The following is an 18,529-nucleotide window of genomic DNA, read 5'->3' as shown; positions in this document are numbered from 1 at the left end:
TTAAGATAACTGTACTGCAGAAATATCAGCAGTGTGAAATTAAAGTGCTTTGTCAATACAATCCTTTCAGCTGAGGATCACACGGAGAAAATAATAAACAGATGCCAGGACCTAGGCTCACAGATTCTAATTCCACAGCACTGAGTTACAGCCTAATTTGAACTTTCTTGTTGACACGCTTCTGATGGAAATCTCTGGGTGAGATGGGCTGCCCAGGCTGGTGCAATTGCTGTTATTCAGTTCCTAAGTTGTGTCCAACTCTTTGTGACCCCAAGAACTGTAGCCCACCAGGTTCCACTGTCCATGAGATTCTCCAGGCAAGAATACTGGAATGGCTTGCCATTTTCTTCTCTAGAGGATCTTCCCAGATCAGAGATAGAACCCACGTCTCCTGCATTGGCAGGAGAGTTCTTTACTAGTAAGCCACCGTGGAAGCCCCGCTGGTGCAGTTCAGTTCAGTTCAGTTCAGTCGCTCAGTCGTGTCCGACTCTTTGCGACCCCATGAATTGCAGCATGCCCCCTGTCCATCACCAACCCCCGGAGTTCACTCAGACTCACGTCCATCGAGTCAGTGATGCCATCCAGCCATCTCATCCTCTGTCGTCCCCTTCTCCTCTTGCCCCCAATCCCTCCCAGCATCAGAGTCTTTTCCAATGAGTCAACTCTTCGCATAAGGTGGCCAAAGTACTGGAGTTTCAGCTTTAGCATCATTCCTTCCAAAGAAATCCCAGGGCTGATCTCCTTCAGAATGGACTGATTGGATCTCCTTGCAGTCCAAGGGACTCTCAAGAGTCTTCTCCAACACCACAGTTCAAAAGCATCCATTCTTCGGCGCTCAGCCTTCTTCACAGTCCAACTCTCCCATCCATACATGACCACAGGAAAAGCCATAGCCTTGACTAGACGGATCTTTGTTGGCAAAGTAATGTCTCTGCTTTTGAATATGCTATCTAGGTTGGTCATAACTTTCCTTCCAAGGACTAAGCATCTTTTAATTTCATAGCTGCAGTCACCATCTGCAGTGATTTTGGAGCCCCAAAAAATAAAGTCTGACACTGTTTCCACTGTTTCCCCATCTATTTCCCATGAAGTGATGGGACCAGATGCCATGATCTTCGTTTTCTAAATGTTGAGCTTTAAGCCAACTTTTTCACTCTCCACTTTCACTTTCATCAAGAGGCTTTTGAGTTCCTCTTCACTTTCTGCCATAAGGGTGGTGTCATCTGCATATCTGAGGTTATTGATATTTCTCCCGGCGATCTTGATTCCAGCTTGTGTTTCTTCCAGTCCAGCGTTTCTGATGATGTACTCTGCATATAAGTTAAATAAGCAGGGTGACAATATACAGTCTTGACGTACTCCTTTTCCTATTTGGAACCAGTTTGTTGTTCCATGTCCTGTTCTAACTGTTGCTTCCTGACCTGCATACACATTTCTCAAGAGGCAGGTCAGGTGGTCTGGTATTCCCATCTCTTTCAGAATTTTCCACAGTTTATTGTGATCCACACAGTCAAAGGCTTTGGCATAGTCAATAAAGCAGAAATAGATGTTTTTCTGGAACTCTCTTGCTTTTTCCACGATCCAGCAGATGTTGGCAATTTGATCTCTGGTTCCTCTGCCTTTTCTAAAACCAGCTTGAACATCAGGAAGTTCACGGTTCACATATTGCTGAAGCCTGGCTTGGAGAATTTTGAGCATTACTTTACTAGCATGTGAGATGAGTGCAGTTGTGTGGTAGTTTGAGCATTCTTTGGCATTGCCTCTCTTTGGGATTGGAATGAAAACTGACCTTTTCCAGTCCTGTGGCTACTGCTGAGTTTTCCAGATTTGCTGGCATATTGAGTGCAGTACTTTCACAGCATCATCTTTCAGGACTTGAAAGAGCTCAACTGGAATTCCATCACCTCCACTAGCTTTGTTCGTAGTGATGCTTTCTAAGGCCCACTTGACTTCACATTCCAGGATGTCTGGCTCTAGGTCAGTGATCACACCATCGTGATTATCTTGGTCGTGAAGATCTTTTTTGTACAGTTCTTCTGTGTATTCTTGCCACCTCTTCTTAATATCTTCTGCTTCTGTTAGGTCCATACCATTTCTGTCCTTTATCGAGCCCATCTTTGCATGAAATGTTCCCTTGGTATCTCTAATTTTCTTGAAGAGACCTCTAGTCTTGCCCATCCTGTTGTTTTCCTCTATTTCTTGGTGCAGTAGGAAGTCCTAAAGAAAGTACGTCACCATTGAATGAAATAAGCAGGAAGGGGTGAACCATGACCTGGACCCTAACATGGAAGGGTTGTGGCCAAGCCGTGGGTCCAGGGCTGAGCAAATGTGTGAACCAGCTTCTAGTCCTCCTGCCGACAGGTCCATGACAACCCGTCAAGCTGCCTCGTGCTGCTGTGGATAAGCAGAGCCAGGATCGGAGTTCCTGACAAGCACCTACCTGGTACCTACCTAGTGTATATGTAGTGAAGAAATTGCCCCCTCCACCTGCAACAGATCTTCCCCTACAGCTCTTGGAGAGACCCACTCCTGCCGACGCCTCAATTTGGACTCGCAACCTGCGGAACTGTCAGACAATTCATTTCTGTTGTTTAAGCCTGCGGGTTTGCCATACTTTGTGATGCAGCCCAAGAAAACTGCCACAACCAGGATTTTGTTGTTGTTGTTGTTGTCTTGTTTTCACTTTGGCTGTGCTGGGTCTTCATTGCAGCTCTATGGGGCTTTTAGTTGTGGCACACGGGCTGGAAGTTTGCCAGGCTCAAGCTCACAGCACTCAGCTACACCACTGTTGATGTCATCTATGATGCGTTGGGGTGGCAGCCATCAACATCGCAGCCCACTGACTGGGCAATCCCCAGGATCTCTTTAATGGTTCCAGAGAGTTCTCTAGCTAGAGGTCGATGATGCATCTGCCTGGCAATGTTGACCATCTCATTAAAACTGATGTTTCCACTGTATCTAGTGTTTTTCTGCTTCTTCCTGTCTCTTGGCAGTTCCTTGAGGGCTTCAGCAGTTCCATAAGAAGTAGAAGGTACCACTCAATCTGGGCCTGTCTGCTCTGAATGATCAGTTTCACTGTATCCTCAGACCCTTCCAATCACCAGTTGCCTTGGTGATGTCATCACCAGCCTCTTTTGGAGACAGACCCTGGGGCCAGTCTTGGGGGCCAGGGCAGATATGGTACCGACCTCCCCACTATGCACCTCACTATATGACTCTGGTCTCGTTGGTGTTGAATTTAGGTGGCATAGAGGAGGCAGATGGTGTCAAATCAACCCGGATTCCTGATAACCCAAGAAAGTAGCATCTTTGCCTCCTCAAAGCCGAAAATGTTGTCAAGTTTTTTCACAGAAGGCAAATTACTGTTATCTTAAACATGTATGCAATGGATTCTATCTCCTGGGCTATATAAAAAGATGAGGTTCATCTCATTTACACAAATAGTGGTTCCCTTGTGATGCACAGCACAGCCTGCTTTTTTGTTTTTTTGGCCAGTCCCACAGCATGCCAGATCTTAATTCCTGCAGGAGGGACTGAGCCTGAGCCCCCTGTGTCTGAAGGGCAGAGTCTTAACTAATGACCCACCAGGGAAGTCCCACAGCCTGCTTTCATAGTTATTCAACAATAAAGCTGTTTTCTTTATTTCTACATCTGGGAAGAGGATTTTCTGGATTGGCAGAAGATTTTATTTTTAATTTTACCCATACCAGCTTTTGAGAAGTAACTAGTCGAGAACACGGTTACATGATTTCACCCCCAAAATAGTGATAAATCATTGTCCTTATGATTCCATTTTTGAAAAATTACATTTTTATCTAACATGAACAATATCCTGTTAAAAAGGTAAGATTGCAGATATCCATTTTCTTTTTTCAATTTGTATGTACCTTCTGATTTTTCTACTGTTTTTAATGCATTGATTGTATAATCTAGAAAAGCTACAATTCCTATTCTCTTTTCCTTCCTTGGAGAAACCATATGCCCATGATTGAACATTTTTTATCATGGCTGAACATTTATTATATCCTAGCATTTTAATGAAACATAGTATTTCAACAGTTAAAACGACATGGAACAACAGACTGGTTCCAAATAGGGAAAGGAGTACATCAAGGTTGTATATTGTCACCCTGCTTATTTAACTTATATGCAGAGTATATTATGCAAAATGCCGGGCTGGATTAAGCACAAACTGGAATCAAGATTGCTGGGAGAAATATCAATAATCTCAGATACGCAGATGACACCAGCCTTATGGCAGAAAGTGAAAAAGAACTAAAGAGCCTCTTGATGAAAGTGAAAGAGAGTGAAAAAGTTGGCTTAAAACTCAACATTCAGAAAACTAAAATCATGGCATCTGGTCCCATCACTTCATGGCAAATAGATGGGGAAACAATGGAAACAGTGACAGACTTTATTTTGGGGGGCTCCAAAATCATTGCAAATGGTGACTGCAGCCATGAAATTAAAAGACACTTGCTCCTTGGAAAAAAGCTATGACCAACCTAGACTGCATATTAAAAAGCAGAGACATTACTTTACCAACAAAGATCAGTCGAGTAAAAACTATGTTTTTCCCAGTAGTCATGTATGGATGTGAGAATTGGACTATAATGAAAGCTGAGTGCCAAAGAATTGATGCTTTTTGAACTGTGGTGTTGGAGAAGACTCTTGAGAGTCCCTTGGACTGCAAGAAGATCCAACCAGTCAATCCTAGGGAAAATCAGTCCTGAATATTCATTGGAAGGATTGATGCTGAAGCTGAAACTCCAATACTTTGACCACCTGATGTGAAGAACTGATTCATTGGAAAAGACCCTAATGCAGGGAAAGATTGAAGGCAGGAGGAGGAGGGGACGACAGAGGATGAGATATTGCTGCTGCTGCTAAGTCTCTTCCGATGTGTCTGACTCTGTGTGACCCCATAGACGGCGGCCCACCAGGCTCCTCTGTCCCTGGGATTCTCCAGGCAAGAATACTGGAATGGGTTGCCATTTCCTTCTCCCAAGGATGAGATGGTTGGATGGCATCACCGACTCAATGGACATGAGTTTGAGCAAGCTCAGGGAGTTGGTGATGGACAGGGAAGCCTGGCATGCTGCTGTCTGTGGGGTGGCAAAGAGTCAGACAGGACTGAGCTATTGAACCGAACTGAACTGTTAGTATTTCAGTTAAGGAAACGGCAACCCACTCCAGTATTCTTGCCTGGAGAATCTCGTGGACAGACACGACTTAGCCACTAAACCACCACCACCACCGAACAGGATACACTCCTTCCCCTCTCTGGTTTGTCAGAGATCCTCAGATCTAACCTAAAATACCTCTGGGCAGGGAAATGACCAGGGATCCAGGAGGCAATCACACAGCACCCCACCTGAGGCCCTATCTTTCCTTGACCCCTAACAGGAGTTAACAAATGGGATATTGATTCCGGCCTGGCGTGCTGCGATTCATGGGGTCGCAAAGAGTCGGACACGACTGAGCGACTGATCTGATCTGATCTGATATTGATTCCCTGGTTCAGAGGGTCCATCCTCTCAGCACAGCATTGCTTCACCTCCAGATGAGGTGGAGACATTTAAGAGGTTCCCTAATTTCATGGCGCGGAGAGTTCTGGGAAATAGAGTCTTGCTATTTGTCCTGCTCCCGGGGGCGGGCCCCGGTGCCCGGACTTCCGGCATCCTCCGGCGTTGGGGCTCCGCGTTCTGTGTGCGTGTTCGCGCACGCGCACCGGGGCTTTTGCTTCCTGTCGTTGGCCAGGTCACCGCTCGCCCTCGTTCCCAGGCTTTGGCCTCCGGCGGGCGGGGATTCCGGGGCCTGCGGGACTGGAACGCCGTCCGGCAGGGCTGGCATCCAGCGGACGCGGGCTGTGCACGCGAGGGTTCTCGCGGGCCGGGCGGAGGCTGGAGCCGAGACCCCGGAGCTCGAGCCCCGGAGCCCTCGGGCTGGGTCGGAGAGGCCGGGCTAGCGGCGGCGACACTAAGGAGCGGCGGGGCCCGGTCCCGACCGTCTGCAGCGCACGACACGGTGAAGCCTCGGGAACGACGTTGGCCCGAAGGGAGCTTGTCCCGTAGGCCCAGAGCTGGCTCCTCGGGCCCAGAGGCCTCGGGAGGCGGAGAGGAGGGACTCGGGGAGAGGAGCGCGCCGCAGGAGCAGCCCCCGGCCGGAGCCTGGGGAGCCCGGGGCCGGTCAGCGAGTCCCGACGAGGTAGGTGGTGCGTCTGCGGCCTCCAGGCGGCTGTTGATCCTGCTCCCCTCGGAGAGCAGGGCTTGGGGAGCCCGCTCCGGACCCCACGAGAGAGCGACTGAGAAGGTTTGACCGCTTTGCCGGGGTCGAGAGGCCGGGCTGGAGGGCAGGACCGGCTGCTCCGATGGGGCTCAGCTGGGGCTTGTGAGTTCTGGGTGTCCTGAGGCAGTGGGGGCCCCAGGCTTGGCCCGAACGTGCCGCGTCCACCTCTCCCTCCATCCCCGAGGCCCCTCCTCCTCTTTCTCTCGCCTTCTTGCAATCCTGCACGTGTCTCTCAAGACTCATCCGCACTTGGTTTTGTAATCTAAGCCTCCGCTGACACGCCACGCCCCCCTCCTCCGCGGGTTCTGCCGGGTGGACTCGCACCGTGTAGTTAGTGCGGGATGAGTCTTCGAGGCGTCTGTCCCGCTGCCTCAGTTGAGGGAGGCGGTGATTGGGCCTGAGAAGGGAGGTGACTTGTCCCAGGTCACTAGGTCTGCAGATGGGATCGTTAGCAATATCAAACTTTTAGGGCAAGTGCTCTGTTAGTTTCTTAATAAGAGATCTTTTTTGAGCATTGCGTTTAAGTTTGTACAAATAATTGAAAGACTGAGCCGCACCTGAGTGTATCGCGTTACTCAGAGCATCTTGTGGATTTTCTGATCTTGACAGAGTTAGTAAAACTGTAATTGTTTGTTTTTATCATTTTATATTTAATGATGGAACTTTATTTTAATAGGATTCCATGTTCATCCACTGATGAAAAAGTGTTTTCCCCGCAGTACCATAATCATGTGGGAGTTACAGGCCTGTGGGTGTGTACTCAGTCTTTGTTCTTCTAAGCCCTACTGGAAAGTGAAAGGGCGGGTTTCCCACAAGTGTCTAGTGAAGTGCTGGGCAGGGCTCGTTCACACTAGCTGTTCCTGGCTCGCTTCACTACCTGCGTTTCCTCCTTCAGGTCCGCCTCTGCTTTCACAGTCCTGCAAGTTATTCCGAGAGCAGCGGAAAATGAATCAATCTCTGGTGAGTTTTGTTGTTTACTTATTTACTCCCTTCTCCATTTTGTAGGCTTCCCTCGTGGCTCAGATTGTAATGAATCTGCCTGCAATGTAGGAGACCCGAGTTGGATCCTTGGGTCAGGAAGATCCCCTGGAGAAGGGAATGGCAACCCACTCCAGTATTCTTGCCTGGAGAATTCCATGGATAGAGGAGCCTGGATTGACTCCAAACAGCGGCTAGCACTTTCACTGATTTGTAATAACACTTTAGGAGGCCCAATAGTTCAGAATTTAAAATGGAAAAGTAGGAATAGGTAAAAGATAGGGTTAGACAAAGCATAGAGAGCAGGTCAGCACCAAGTGTTTCTGGCAAGTTCTATGTGTAGATTCCAGGATCCTCCAGAGGTCTTAAAGTCACAGAACAAGCCTTGAGTTCTTGACATTCATTGCAAAAAGTGACAAAGACCATCTATTGCTTGCCTTACGTTGTCCTTTCCAAACACTTATCCTTGGGTGTTAAAGGTTTCCTTGATGTGATATGTGGTGGGAGATGGGTGGGGGAATCAAGTCAGGGGGACTTGGGGCTCCAGCTGGATGGCAGACAGGCAAGGGGGAGGCCTCAGTGAGTTCCCACTGCCGCTGGTCCTGGGCCCCAGTACGTAGTGCACGTCCACGCCCTTGGGTTCTTTCTCAGTCATGAGTGAGGTTGAGAACATTTTCATAGGTTTAGAAGCTGTTTCTTCTTTTTTAATAAATAGACTTTTTAGAACAGTTTTAGGTTCATGGGGAAATTGAGCTGACAGTACAGAGTTCCCTATAATCGTCCCTCTTGGTTTCCTCCTGTTATCGTCTCACACTTTGTGCGGTGCATCCTATCAATTGTTGATACCTTCCTACCACCTGGAGTCCGTAGTTTATATTAGGGGTCACTCTGTGTTCAGGTCTTGACAAGTGTGTAGTGAATGGCCTTCAGCCACCAAAGAAGTACAGTATAGAACTGCTTTGCCACCAGAAACAACCCAGGGCACCTCCTGCTTGTCTCTCTCTGCCCCAGCCCCCAACAGCTGCTCATCTTATTACCGTCAATGTATTTTTGTCTTTTACAGAATGTCGCGTAGTTGGAATCGTACAGTATGTGGTCTTCTCAGACTGGTGTGTTTCTCTTTTTATATGAAGGGCCTGTTCATGTCCACAGTCCGTCTTCCTGTCTCAGTACTGATTTGTTTTGCTTGTCTTATTGACTAACAGAGTAGCCTTAAGTATTTATAAATGTTTCCAGTTGGAGTCATGTTAGTGAACATTGTTTTCCAAGTTTTTTTGTCTTTTTACTTGATTTTCCAGCAATAGCATATAATTCTTTAATTTTTTTCATTTTGAGAGGTTGAATACTATTCATTTAAAAAAATTTCTCAAAATCACAAGATTTTTAGTCTTATCCACACAAGTGAATAAGAGCACCCTCCTTGGTCAGTACTGAAGTACAACTTCTTTCAAGGAGGTGAGTGGAGGTGAGAAGGGAGGAATTCATTGGTCTCGTGCTTCTCTTCTGGTTCTTACTTTCTCTTTCTGGTTCTGGGCACTGCGTCAGCCACTCTCTTGCACTTGGTAAAGACTTTAATGTGTGAACGTGTGGACCCCCCAGTCCTCAGGGGTCGGACACAGGTATGTCTGGTGATGTCTGGTTGGAATATGGGCTGAGTTCTGGAAGATTTGCTGTTGCTGTCTGAGACAGGTTTCTCCAGGCTAGACCAGGGCAGTGCTGTACATAGCTCTGTCTGCCTTGGGCAGTGGCTACTTCTGCTGGTATGTCTCAGCAGCAGCAGGGCAGCCTCAGCCTTCCCAGGCCAACAAAGTCTGGGTCCCAGTCATCTCGGCGTGTGGAGCTTGGGGTCAGGGAACATGAGCCATTCTGCCTCTTGGATTGTTTCACAATCAAGAACTTTGATTTTCAGTCAACATCAGGAGTTCATCATCGTCTCTAATAGACCCTGAGCTTGACGAGCTCGTTTCCTTAACTCCTCCTAACCACTCCTGTCTCCATGTTCTGTTGAGAGCTGCTGCTGCTGCTGCTAAGTCGCTTCAGTCGTGTCCAACTCTGTGCGACCCCATAGACGGCAGCCCACCAGGCTCCCCGTCCCTGGGATTCTCCAGGCAAGAGCACTGGAGTGGGTTGCCATTGCCTTCTCTGTCTTTTGAGAGCACCTGAACCTTATTGGTTTTAACACACAGGCACTGTTTTGTAAACTTTTCTGGGCAATTGCATAAATTTAACAGACCCATTACGTTTAGTTATTTATTTCTGTGTTTTCTGATTCATTCTGATTTGCAGAGTGGTGAGATACACAGTAGATAATCAGCAGTAATAGCAGGTATTGAAAAGCATGTTTTGTCCAAAGAACTGTGTTAAGTGCTTTCCGTGAAAGAGCCTGTTTGGTACTGATCTGTATCATGTGACAGGCACCATTATTGTCTGTATTCTAGAGGTGATGGTACAGGAGGAAACAGGCTGTAATGACTGTGTGAGTGTGAGTGTTTGTGAATTAACTCAGAAGATCCGCACTCACAGGTCTGGGTATGGCAGTTTCCGGTTCTGTTGTGCGCTCTGTGCCCCTCATCAGGAGTAAGTGAGCTCCTTCCCTGGAATGTGTTGGGGGATGAAGGGATTCCAAATACCCGGCTGGGCATTAGGGCGGGACGAACCAAGCTGTTTCCAATAGCTCGTGGGCAGGCCAGGGTCAGGTCGAGGCAGGCTTATCTCTGTAGTAAAATACGGAACTGGGATGTGCTGCCTGGCTTGCTCATCGCCTTGGTAACTGGTGAATACTACAACTCGGTTCCTTCTGTGAGTTGTAGGAGGAGCTCAGGGCAGGAGCAGAAGAGAAGCTTGGGCTGGTGATAAACATTGGGAAATGTTGAAGTGTAGAAGGTTATTAATGCCTGGAGAATCCCCATGGACAGAGGAACCCGGGAGTCTACAGTCCATGGGGTGGCAAAGAGTTGGACACAACTGAGCGACTAAGCACAACATGGCACAGCACAGGTTATTAAAGCCATGAGGCAAGATGGGATCACCATCAAAGCCAAGGGTACAAGAAAAGAACTGAGCCCCAGGGCCCTATGATGGCTTGAGGACGACTCAGAGGAGAGGAGGAGCCAGTCAAGGAGCGGCTGGGGAGGACAAAAGAGAACCAACTGGCATTATTAGTGTTCTGTAAGCAGAATGAAGGATCACAGTGCCTCTTGGGTTTGCACACTGCCCTCAGGCCTGTGCTTCTCGAGGGCACAGGCTCTGTCTGCTGGTCTCGTCCTCAGGACTGTTGCTGGCTCATAGTGTAAGGCTGTATTTTCTTTTTTTCCTGTACATTGAGCAAACTCAATGGCAGTATATTATATTTATTTTCCTTCCATAAGGCCCATAATATAGAAAAGGTACACAGTGTAAACTTGACCAGTGAGCTGGGTGAGCTCTTGTCCCCGTGTATCTGCTCCATGTCACCCAGTTCCCACTATGGTGCCATTACAGGGGTCAGTGTCATTCAGGGACGTGGCGGTGGACTTCACCCAGGAGGAGTGGCAGCACCTAGACCCTGAGCAGAAGACAACCTACAGGGACGTGATGCTGGAGAACTACAGCCACCTCATCTCTGTGGGTGAGGAGAGAGATAAATGAGATTTCCCTCTAACTTAATGGTTTTAACTTTGAACTTGTGGGCTTCCCAGGTGGCACAATGGTAAAAGAACCACCTGCCAGTGCAGGAGGTGTAAGAGATTCAGGTTCGATCTTATGAAACTGAATTGGGTTGGGAAGATCCCCTGGAGAAATGGAAACCCACTGCAGTATTCTTGCTTGGAAAATCCCATGGAGAGAGGAACCTGGCAATCTTCAGTCCGTGGGGTTGCCTAGAGTCAGCTGACCAAGTATACACACACAGACACACACACTTTAACTTTGAACTTGACAGAACAACTGGAATCATCTGGGGTACCAGGTGGGGCATGTGGTCTCTACCTCAAGGTAGGTTCTGATTCTGGCACAGCACCAATGGCACTTCTCTCCTGTAGCTCATAAGCCAGCCTTTTGCTTACATGACAGATCTGGAAGCCCAGCAGCCAAGTTCAAGTTCTCTCTTGTATCTATTAACAGGGTGTCACATTATCAAACCAGAAGTCATCACCAAATTGGAACAAGGAGAAGAGCCGTGGGTGGTGGAAGGAGAATTCCTGCTTCAGAGTCACCCAGGTGTGTGAGGGGGGTGGCAGTAAGGAGGGTGGTCACTCAGGAGTGTTTTTCCCTGGAGCTTTTTAATGGTGCCAAACCTGAGAAGTGACTGAAGAGTTGTTCTTGCACTCCGGCAACTCGAATCTCTCTCCCTAAGGCTTTTTCCTTCCCCACAGCAGCTTGTGTTGGTAGAGCTTCCCACTCTGGTTTCTGCTCTGAATCAAAACCTGCTCGCTTCCTTCCTCCTCTTAAACCTCAGAACTTCTTATGGCATTTTGTTGGCAGGCATATATATCGTTTGTCATTAGAGATAACTCCTGACTCTCCATGTTCTCATTAGTTTCTTTCTTCTTTCCCATGAAATGCCTCAGGCTTGTTTCTGTCCCTGGCTTCACTTCTCACTTCTCTTTCTTTGAGGTCAGAGTTCACACCCCCATCCTGTGCATAAACCAGTGAACTCAGTTCATTTGTGCTGTCTTGATCACAGGCGCTGGTCATTCCTGCTGGAGTTTGGTGATAGCATAACAGGGTCTCCCTATTCCACCAGATGCTCACTTTCATCTTGTCTCTTACTTTCTGTTCTGTTGGCAGTGTCTTGAATCATGTTGTGTCTGAGCAGGTGCTCAATCAAGTAGGAGACAGAGAAATGAGTCCTGATTCATTTACCACCCCCACCCTGCCCCCTCCAGAAACATCCCTGAAGGGTCTGCCTCACCCTCTGGTGGTTTATTCCACAAGCTCTTTAGAAGGTCCTCCTATCTCAGGTATTTAAGGCTTTTATGTGTTTCATGCTGCTCTGTCTACCTGTTGCTGGTTCAGTGTTTCCTGAGAGAGTGCAAATCTCATTGGATTTGCAAGATGTGTTCCCCTGACTTTTGAATCCATCTTATCACTAGTCTCACAGGATGAGCCTACAGCCATTCCCTGTTGATTCCTAAAGGCAGTTTAAATTCCTCTTCCTTTTAGAATCATACAATATTGTCCCTATGTTGCCCAGAAATTATAATTTTTTATTGTTTCCTAAACTTCATTTGGTCCACACTTCTAAAGGTCTCTTCTGTTTCACTGAGGTGTGGGTTATTTGTCCAGATTACACATTCTTTAAGTCTGAACTCAAATATTCAACCCCTCCTTAGAGTTTTCACTTTCAGCTCTAATACCAGTTTCTTCCTTCCCTCGACTTCAACTCCATCTCAAGGTGATGCTTTAGGAAAAAAATCTAGGTCTGATCAAGAAATCTGTTGACCGTGTTTTTTGCTTGGGCTTCTCCACCCACCCTCCTCAAGTTTTGATAGATTCTGAGGAAACCTATCTTTTCTCAGGTTTTTGCCTCAGGAAAGATAGATTTTGAGTAGATCAAAGGCTGGAAGTCAGGCAAATTTAGTAAAACAACAGGAGCAGAGACTTGCAATTGAATATAAACTGGGGCATAGTTGGTACCAAACCATCTCAGTGTAGGTGGTAGCACCGTAGACTGTGCTCTTTATCTCCATGCGATATGAAACGACTTGGTGTGAAGTGGAGACCTGCCTCTCGCACAGTCCTCCTGGCCCTTGTGCAACAGCTAAACTCATTGTTCCCCCATCAGTTGACCTGTTTGCTGTGAGCCCTTTCATATCTAAGAATCAGGCATTTATCCAGCATCCTCTGTCTTCAGATCATTGCTCCACGTTTTATCTTCTGTACTCAGCTTTGAACAAAATTTTGAAATATTAATGTGTGCATGTACTCAGTCATGTCTGACTCTTTGCAACCCCATGGACTGTAACCTGCCAGGCTCCTCTGTCCATGGCATTTCCCAGGTAAGTGTACTGGAGTGGGTTGCCATTTCCTCCTCCAGGGCATCTTCCTGACCCAGGGATCAGACCTGTATCTCCTGCACTGCAGGTGGATTCTTTACCACTTGTTTTTATCAGCTTTCTTCACCACTGGAGATCATGGAGCTTGTGTGTGTGCATGTGCAAGTTCATTCCAAACCAAAATAATAAGGGGGAGAAATACACTTGGAATGGTTTTCACCTGTCCAAGAAGCTAGCACCTGTGCCACAATGAAATGCTTGTGTACAAGTCACATGTCATTTCTTACCTAGGAAGTTGCATAAAAATTGGTTAATCTTGCCTCTTTTTAGAAGAAGTCTGGAAAGTTCATGATCTGATGGAGGGAAGCCAGGAAAATGAAGACAAACATTCAAGGCAAACTGAATCCATTAACAACAAAACCCTGCCTGAAGGGAGAGGTAATGGTCTTGGTAAGACTTGTAATGTGGAAACAAGCCCTGTTTCTTCAAGAAAAATATCCTATCAGTGTGATTCATGTGAAAAGAGTTTAAAGTCTATTTCAGAATATATTAGTAGTGATGGCAGCTATGCAAGAATGAAACCTGATGAATGTAGTGCTTGTGGGAGATCACTTCTCCATGTGAAGCTTAAAAAAACTCATCTCGGAGATAAACCTTATGAATTTAACCAAAACAGGGAGGCTTATGCTCTAAATGAAGAAAGTATTTATCAGAACATTCACATTTTGGACAAACCCTTTGAATATATCGAATGCCAGAAAGCCTTTCAGAAGGATACAGTGTTTGTTAACCATATAGAGGAGAAACCCTACAAGTGGAACGAATCTGAAATAGCCTTTCTCCAAATGTCAAACCTCAGTGTGCACCCAACAACTCATTTGGAAATGAAACCCTATGAGTGCAACGCATGTGGGAAATCCTTCTGTAAAAAGTCCAAGTTTATTATCCACCAGAGGACTCACACAGGAGAGAAACCTTATGAATGTAATCAGTGTGGGAAATCCTTCTGCCAGAAGGGCACCCTCACTGTCCATCAGCGAACACACACAGGGGAGAAGCCCTATGAATGTACTGAATGCGGGAAAACCTTCTACCAGAAGTTACACCTCATTCAACACCAGAGAACTCACTCAGGAGAGAAGCCCTATGAATGTAGCTACTGTGGAAAAGCCTTTTGCCAGAAGACACACCTCACACAGCACCAGAGAACACATTCAGGAGAGAGACCCTACGTTTGTCATGACTGTGGAAAAACCTTCTCCCAGAAGTCAGCCCTTAATGACCACCAGAAAATTCACACAGGCGTGAAACTCTACAAGTGCAACGAGTGTGGGAAGTGCTTCTGCCGCAAGTCTACCCTCACCACACACCAGAGGACACACACGGGAGAGAAGCCCTATGAGTGCAACGAGTGTGGGAAGTTCTTCTCTCGGCTGTCATATCTCACTGTGCATTACAGAACTCATTCAGGAGAGAAGCCCTATGAATGTAATGAGTGTGGGAAAACCTTCTACCTTAACTCAGCCCTCATGAGACACCAGAGAGTCCACACAGGAGAGAAGCCCTATGAATGCAATGAGTGTGGAAAGTTATTCTCCCAGTTGTCGTACCTCACCATACATCACAGAACTCACTCAGGAGTGAAGCCCTACGAATGTAACGAATGTGGGAAGACCTTCTACCAGAATTCCGCCCTTTGTAGACACCGGAGGATACATAAAGGAGAGAAGCCCTATGAATGTTACATATGTGGGAAGTTCTTCTCGCAAATGTCATACCTCACGATACATCACAGAATTCATTCAGGAGAGAAGCCCTACGAATGTAACGAATGTGGGAAAACCTTCTGCCAGAATTCAGCCCTCAACAGACACCAGAGGACACACACAGGAGAGAAAGCCTATGAGTGTTACGAGTGTGGCAAATTCTTCTCTCAGATGTCGTATCTCACTATACATCATCGAATTCATTCAGGAGAGAAACCTTTTGAATGTAACGAATGTGGAAAAGCCTTCTCTCGGATGTCATACCTCACTGTACATTACAGAACTCACTCAGGAGAGAAGCCATATGAATGTACCGAATGTGGGAAAAAATTCTACCACAAATCAGCCTTCAACAGCCATCAGAGAATTCACAGGAGAGGGAACATGAATGTACTTGATGTGGGAAGGCTTCTCTGAAGTCAGATCTCTTATAATGTCGCAGAACCCTCTCCATATAATGAATAAGGAACTCCTACCATCCCGAGTTGGAGAGTTCATACAGGTGGGTGTGAACAAACCTGTGAGTATTTGTCATACTTGGAACCTGAAAGTTTGCAGGTTGGAAACCTCAGCTGTAACTAGGCCACATGACATGCTGACAGGAGTAAAAATCTATCAGTATTTAAATTGGACATAGTTTCGCTATGAATTCAAACTTTTACATATCAGGGAATTCAGACCAAGGGGATATCTTTCAAGGAACGTGGAAAACATTCTGTTGGAAATTATGAAACTAAAATTTATGTTTCTGATAAAATGTCAAGCTTTTGTAAAAAAAAAAAGAAACCACAGAGGATGGCTGTTTTGAATAAACATGCTCCTTATGTACATAGAAGCTGTAAAATCGCTGGGTAGCTAATTAAGATGGCAGCATGGCAACATTAAGCTCACACTGAGTGGATCTTGAGGGTGTTTGGGTGTTTCTGTTTGCTTTTTAGGATGCTGCATTACAGGAGTTGTATGTTCGGCTTGAATCATGTTTGAAAAGGCATTGTATCCTTATTAGAATAATTTCTAAGATATTTTAAATAGCACCACTATGCTAGCATCTAAATATGTATAGATAATGAACTAATATTTGAAAGATATGAAGTATACTTCTCTTTGTGCTCTTCCCTAGCATTTATAAATGGATTTTATTGTTGTTAATGAATTAAGTCTTCCATAAGGAAACCAATATTTTTAATAGTGTTTTAACTGTATCTGAATCAGCAAGAGATAAAAATCTGTGCATAAAGTAGAAAATTGCATAGATAATTTAAAATGGTTAATGCCACAAGTCTCTGTAGTAAGGGACAGCTGTAGGACTCATTGCAATCAGTACGGTTTAAAAAATGTACTTAAAATAGTCTCATTTTAATCTGTTTTTTTCACTTACTGTTTTTTATTTAGATGCCTTTGTAAGTGTGTAGAGCACATGTACTATGTAACCCAGAAATTAACTGTATTTTTATTTGATACGATGGTGTTTTTAAGCACCATGGTTTGTTCCTTCCTGAATGGATTGAGAGAGCAGGTTCGTATGGGTTGTAGCTAGTGTTGCTGAGTGACCAACCTAGTCACTCATTCCTTGTTTTTGGCTGCCCGAGTCTGGGTATCCATTCCTCTTGATGGAACAGGGGATAAATCCTGATTAGTTTCAACCAATAACGATAATCCCTTTCTCATAGCCAGTAATTGGTTTAGATTATTCGGAGGACCCCATGCTAGACAGGTAAAGAAAATATCTTGAGCAGGTTATTTCTGGAAAAGGTTTCTTCAAAGCTTCAAGGAATCATGCCAGGTGAAGTGGGATCCTGTTCAACGTTTCCTTATCTGGCTGTGTCTTTCAACGATGGTTATAATTTGTGCATGGCAGAGCAGAAAGACTGGAAGAACCTGGGACCTGGATGATGCTCTTGAGCTACTGAACCAGCCAGCCATGTAGCCACTCTTATCTCTGGACTGTTTCTTTTGTGAAAAACTGAATTGTAGATTGATTTAGGTTGCTTCTAGTGATAACTAAAGATATAGAGCAATTGACAAGTGGGCTTTAGGCAAATCACTTTTTTTGAGGTGTTGATACAGAGATGATCTTATTTTCTGTAAATTTTGGTGTAAATATTACTCAAATATTTGAGTATTAGAAAACTTGAAACAATTCAATGTGTATGTTTTCCTCTATTTTTACATTACTGACCTAACAACTTTTGGAGCCTGATATGATGTTAGGTATATCTTTCTTTCCATAATGCATGACATAAATTTTGTTTAGGTTAATTTGTTATTCATGGGTCATTGCTACCGTGTTGTTGATGATATATGGCGTAAGGTAAGGACTCACTTCTGTTTCTTTTCCAGTGATTAGCCTGATAGCCTGTATTATTTGAGTCATCCACCCCTTTCTGCAGAGATGAGATGCTGTTTCTCACGTGTTTCTGTCACTCATGGCTCCCGTTTTTCTTGCTCATCACTTTTCCATCAGATTTGTCTAGATGATCTTGAGTCTGCTGTATAACAGGTACTAAGATTCTGGTACAGTGTATAGTTTTATGTAGGAACTATATATTCATAGTTTACTTGTTGAAGGTTTCCCACACTAATGGGAAGTAGCTTAAGTATTCGGTATGCATTTTAAGTAAAATATTTGGAAAGGTTATAAATGATTTACCACGTTCTTTTTCTGTTACGAAGTGCCTGATACCAAAGGGCCCTATACATGTGTATGTGGCCCTCAACTGCCTCTTCAGTAATACGGTTGTAGAATTTCTCTATTGTTTCAGAGACACCAGTGTTTTCATACTATTACATCTCTGAAATAGTGTAACACAGTCTAATTTAACTGGTGTTTTTTCTTCCTTAGAGGTACTTAAAGTAATGGTTTGTCTTATATTTGATGGATGAAATGCAATATTTGAAAAGTTTTTAACTATTCCTGGCAAGACCTGCATTCACAAAAGAAGGCACCATGGGAGATGGCCCACTCACCCATCCGGCAGCAAGGAGTGAATGTGGAATTGTGGCAGAGCGCAAATGCTTGCTCTTTATATGCACAGTTACTTCATCCTGTGGAGCGTGAGCAGATTAGGAACTCCCAGTGGATTTCCAGGGGCTAAGCCAGGGGTTGACCCCTCCCAGCACCTACAGGTGAGAGATTCTCCAAGGTTCTCACCCACCCACCCCCACCCCCCGTCATCCTAGTGTTAGTGAAATGGTGGTTCATTGGTTGGCCTCTCAAACAGGTCAAAATGAAGACCATTGTTAACACCAGGGCAATATTCCGAGGCCATGGAGTGACCCTCTCTTCTTTATTCCACTGCAGTGACTGGTAATGTTTCTATCCTGGTGACTGGTAATGTTTGTATCCTGCAGAAGTGTGTAAAATGATACTGACCTGGACATACCTTTTAAATTTAATGCTGTATCGTGCAGTAGTCCCTGTGTTTATAAACCCCTGAGAAATTCTATACACAAGAGAATGTGTATACAGGGAGTTTCACCACAGCAAGATTTTGAGGTATCCTAGGTGACCATCACTAGAAG

The 18,529-nt window shown here is 45.4% G+C and overlaps 1 protein-coding gene and 1 pseudogene across 3 annotated transcripts in view; one reads left to right on the top strand and one right to left on the bottom strand.

Annotated features, from left to right (window-relative positions):
• Nucleotides 1-2,712: 2,712 nt before the first annotated feature.
• On the bottom strand, nucleotides 2,713-3,321 carry LOC133238310 (large ribosomal subunit protein uL11-like; annotated as a pseudogene).
• A 2,798-nt stretch (nucleotides 3,322-6,119) lies between these two features.
• The window catches only part of ZNF12 (zinc finger protein 12), a 35,384-nt gene continuing 22,974 nt past the window's right edge, over nucleotides 6,120-18,529 (top strand). Inside the window, exons 1-6 of one of the 3 annotated variants that reach the window (XM_061402237.1) lie at nucleotides 6,120-6,207; nucleotides 6,965-7,040; nucleotides 7,184-7,248; nucleotides 10,747-10,873; nucleotides 11,368-11,463; nucleotides 13,572-15,793. In XM_061402237.1, coding sequence (XP_061258221.1) covers nucleotides 7,234-7,248; nucleotides 10,747-10,873; nucleotides 11,368-11,463; nucleotides 13,572-15,424 — 2,091 coding nt within the window. In that variant the 5' untranslated portion in view covers nucleotides 6,120-6,207; nucleotides 6,965-7,040; nucleotides 7,184-7,233 and the 3' untranslated portion in view covers nucleotides 15,425-15,793. Of the gene's footprint in view, nucleotides 6,208-6,964; nucleotides 7,041-7,183; nucleotides 7,249-10,746; nucleotides 10,874-11,367; nucleotides 11,464-13,571; nucleotides 15,794-15,945; nucleotides 18,134-18,529 lie in introns of those variants that run through there. The other 2 variants (XM_061402236.1, XR_009733622.1) reach the window with 2 other exon arrangements.

This window comes from Bos javanicus, chromosome 25 (assembly GCF_032452875.1).
Source record: "Bos javanicus breed banteng chromosome 25, ARS-OSU_banteng_1.0, whole genome shotgun sequence".
NCBI classification, from domain to species: domain Eukaryota; kingdom Metazoa; phylum Chordata; class Mammalia; order Artiodactyla; family Bovidae; genus Bos; species Bos javanicus.
Note: the sequence above shows the minus strand (reverse complement) of the source record. Positions and strands in the feature narration are given on the sequence as shown.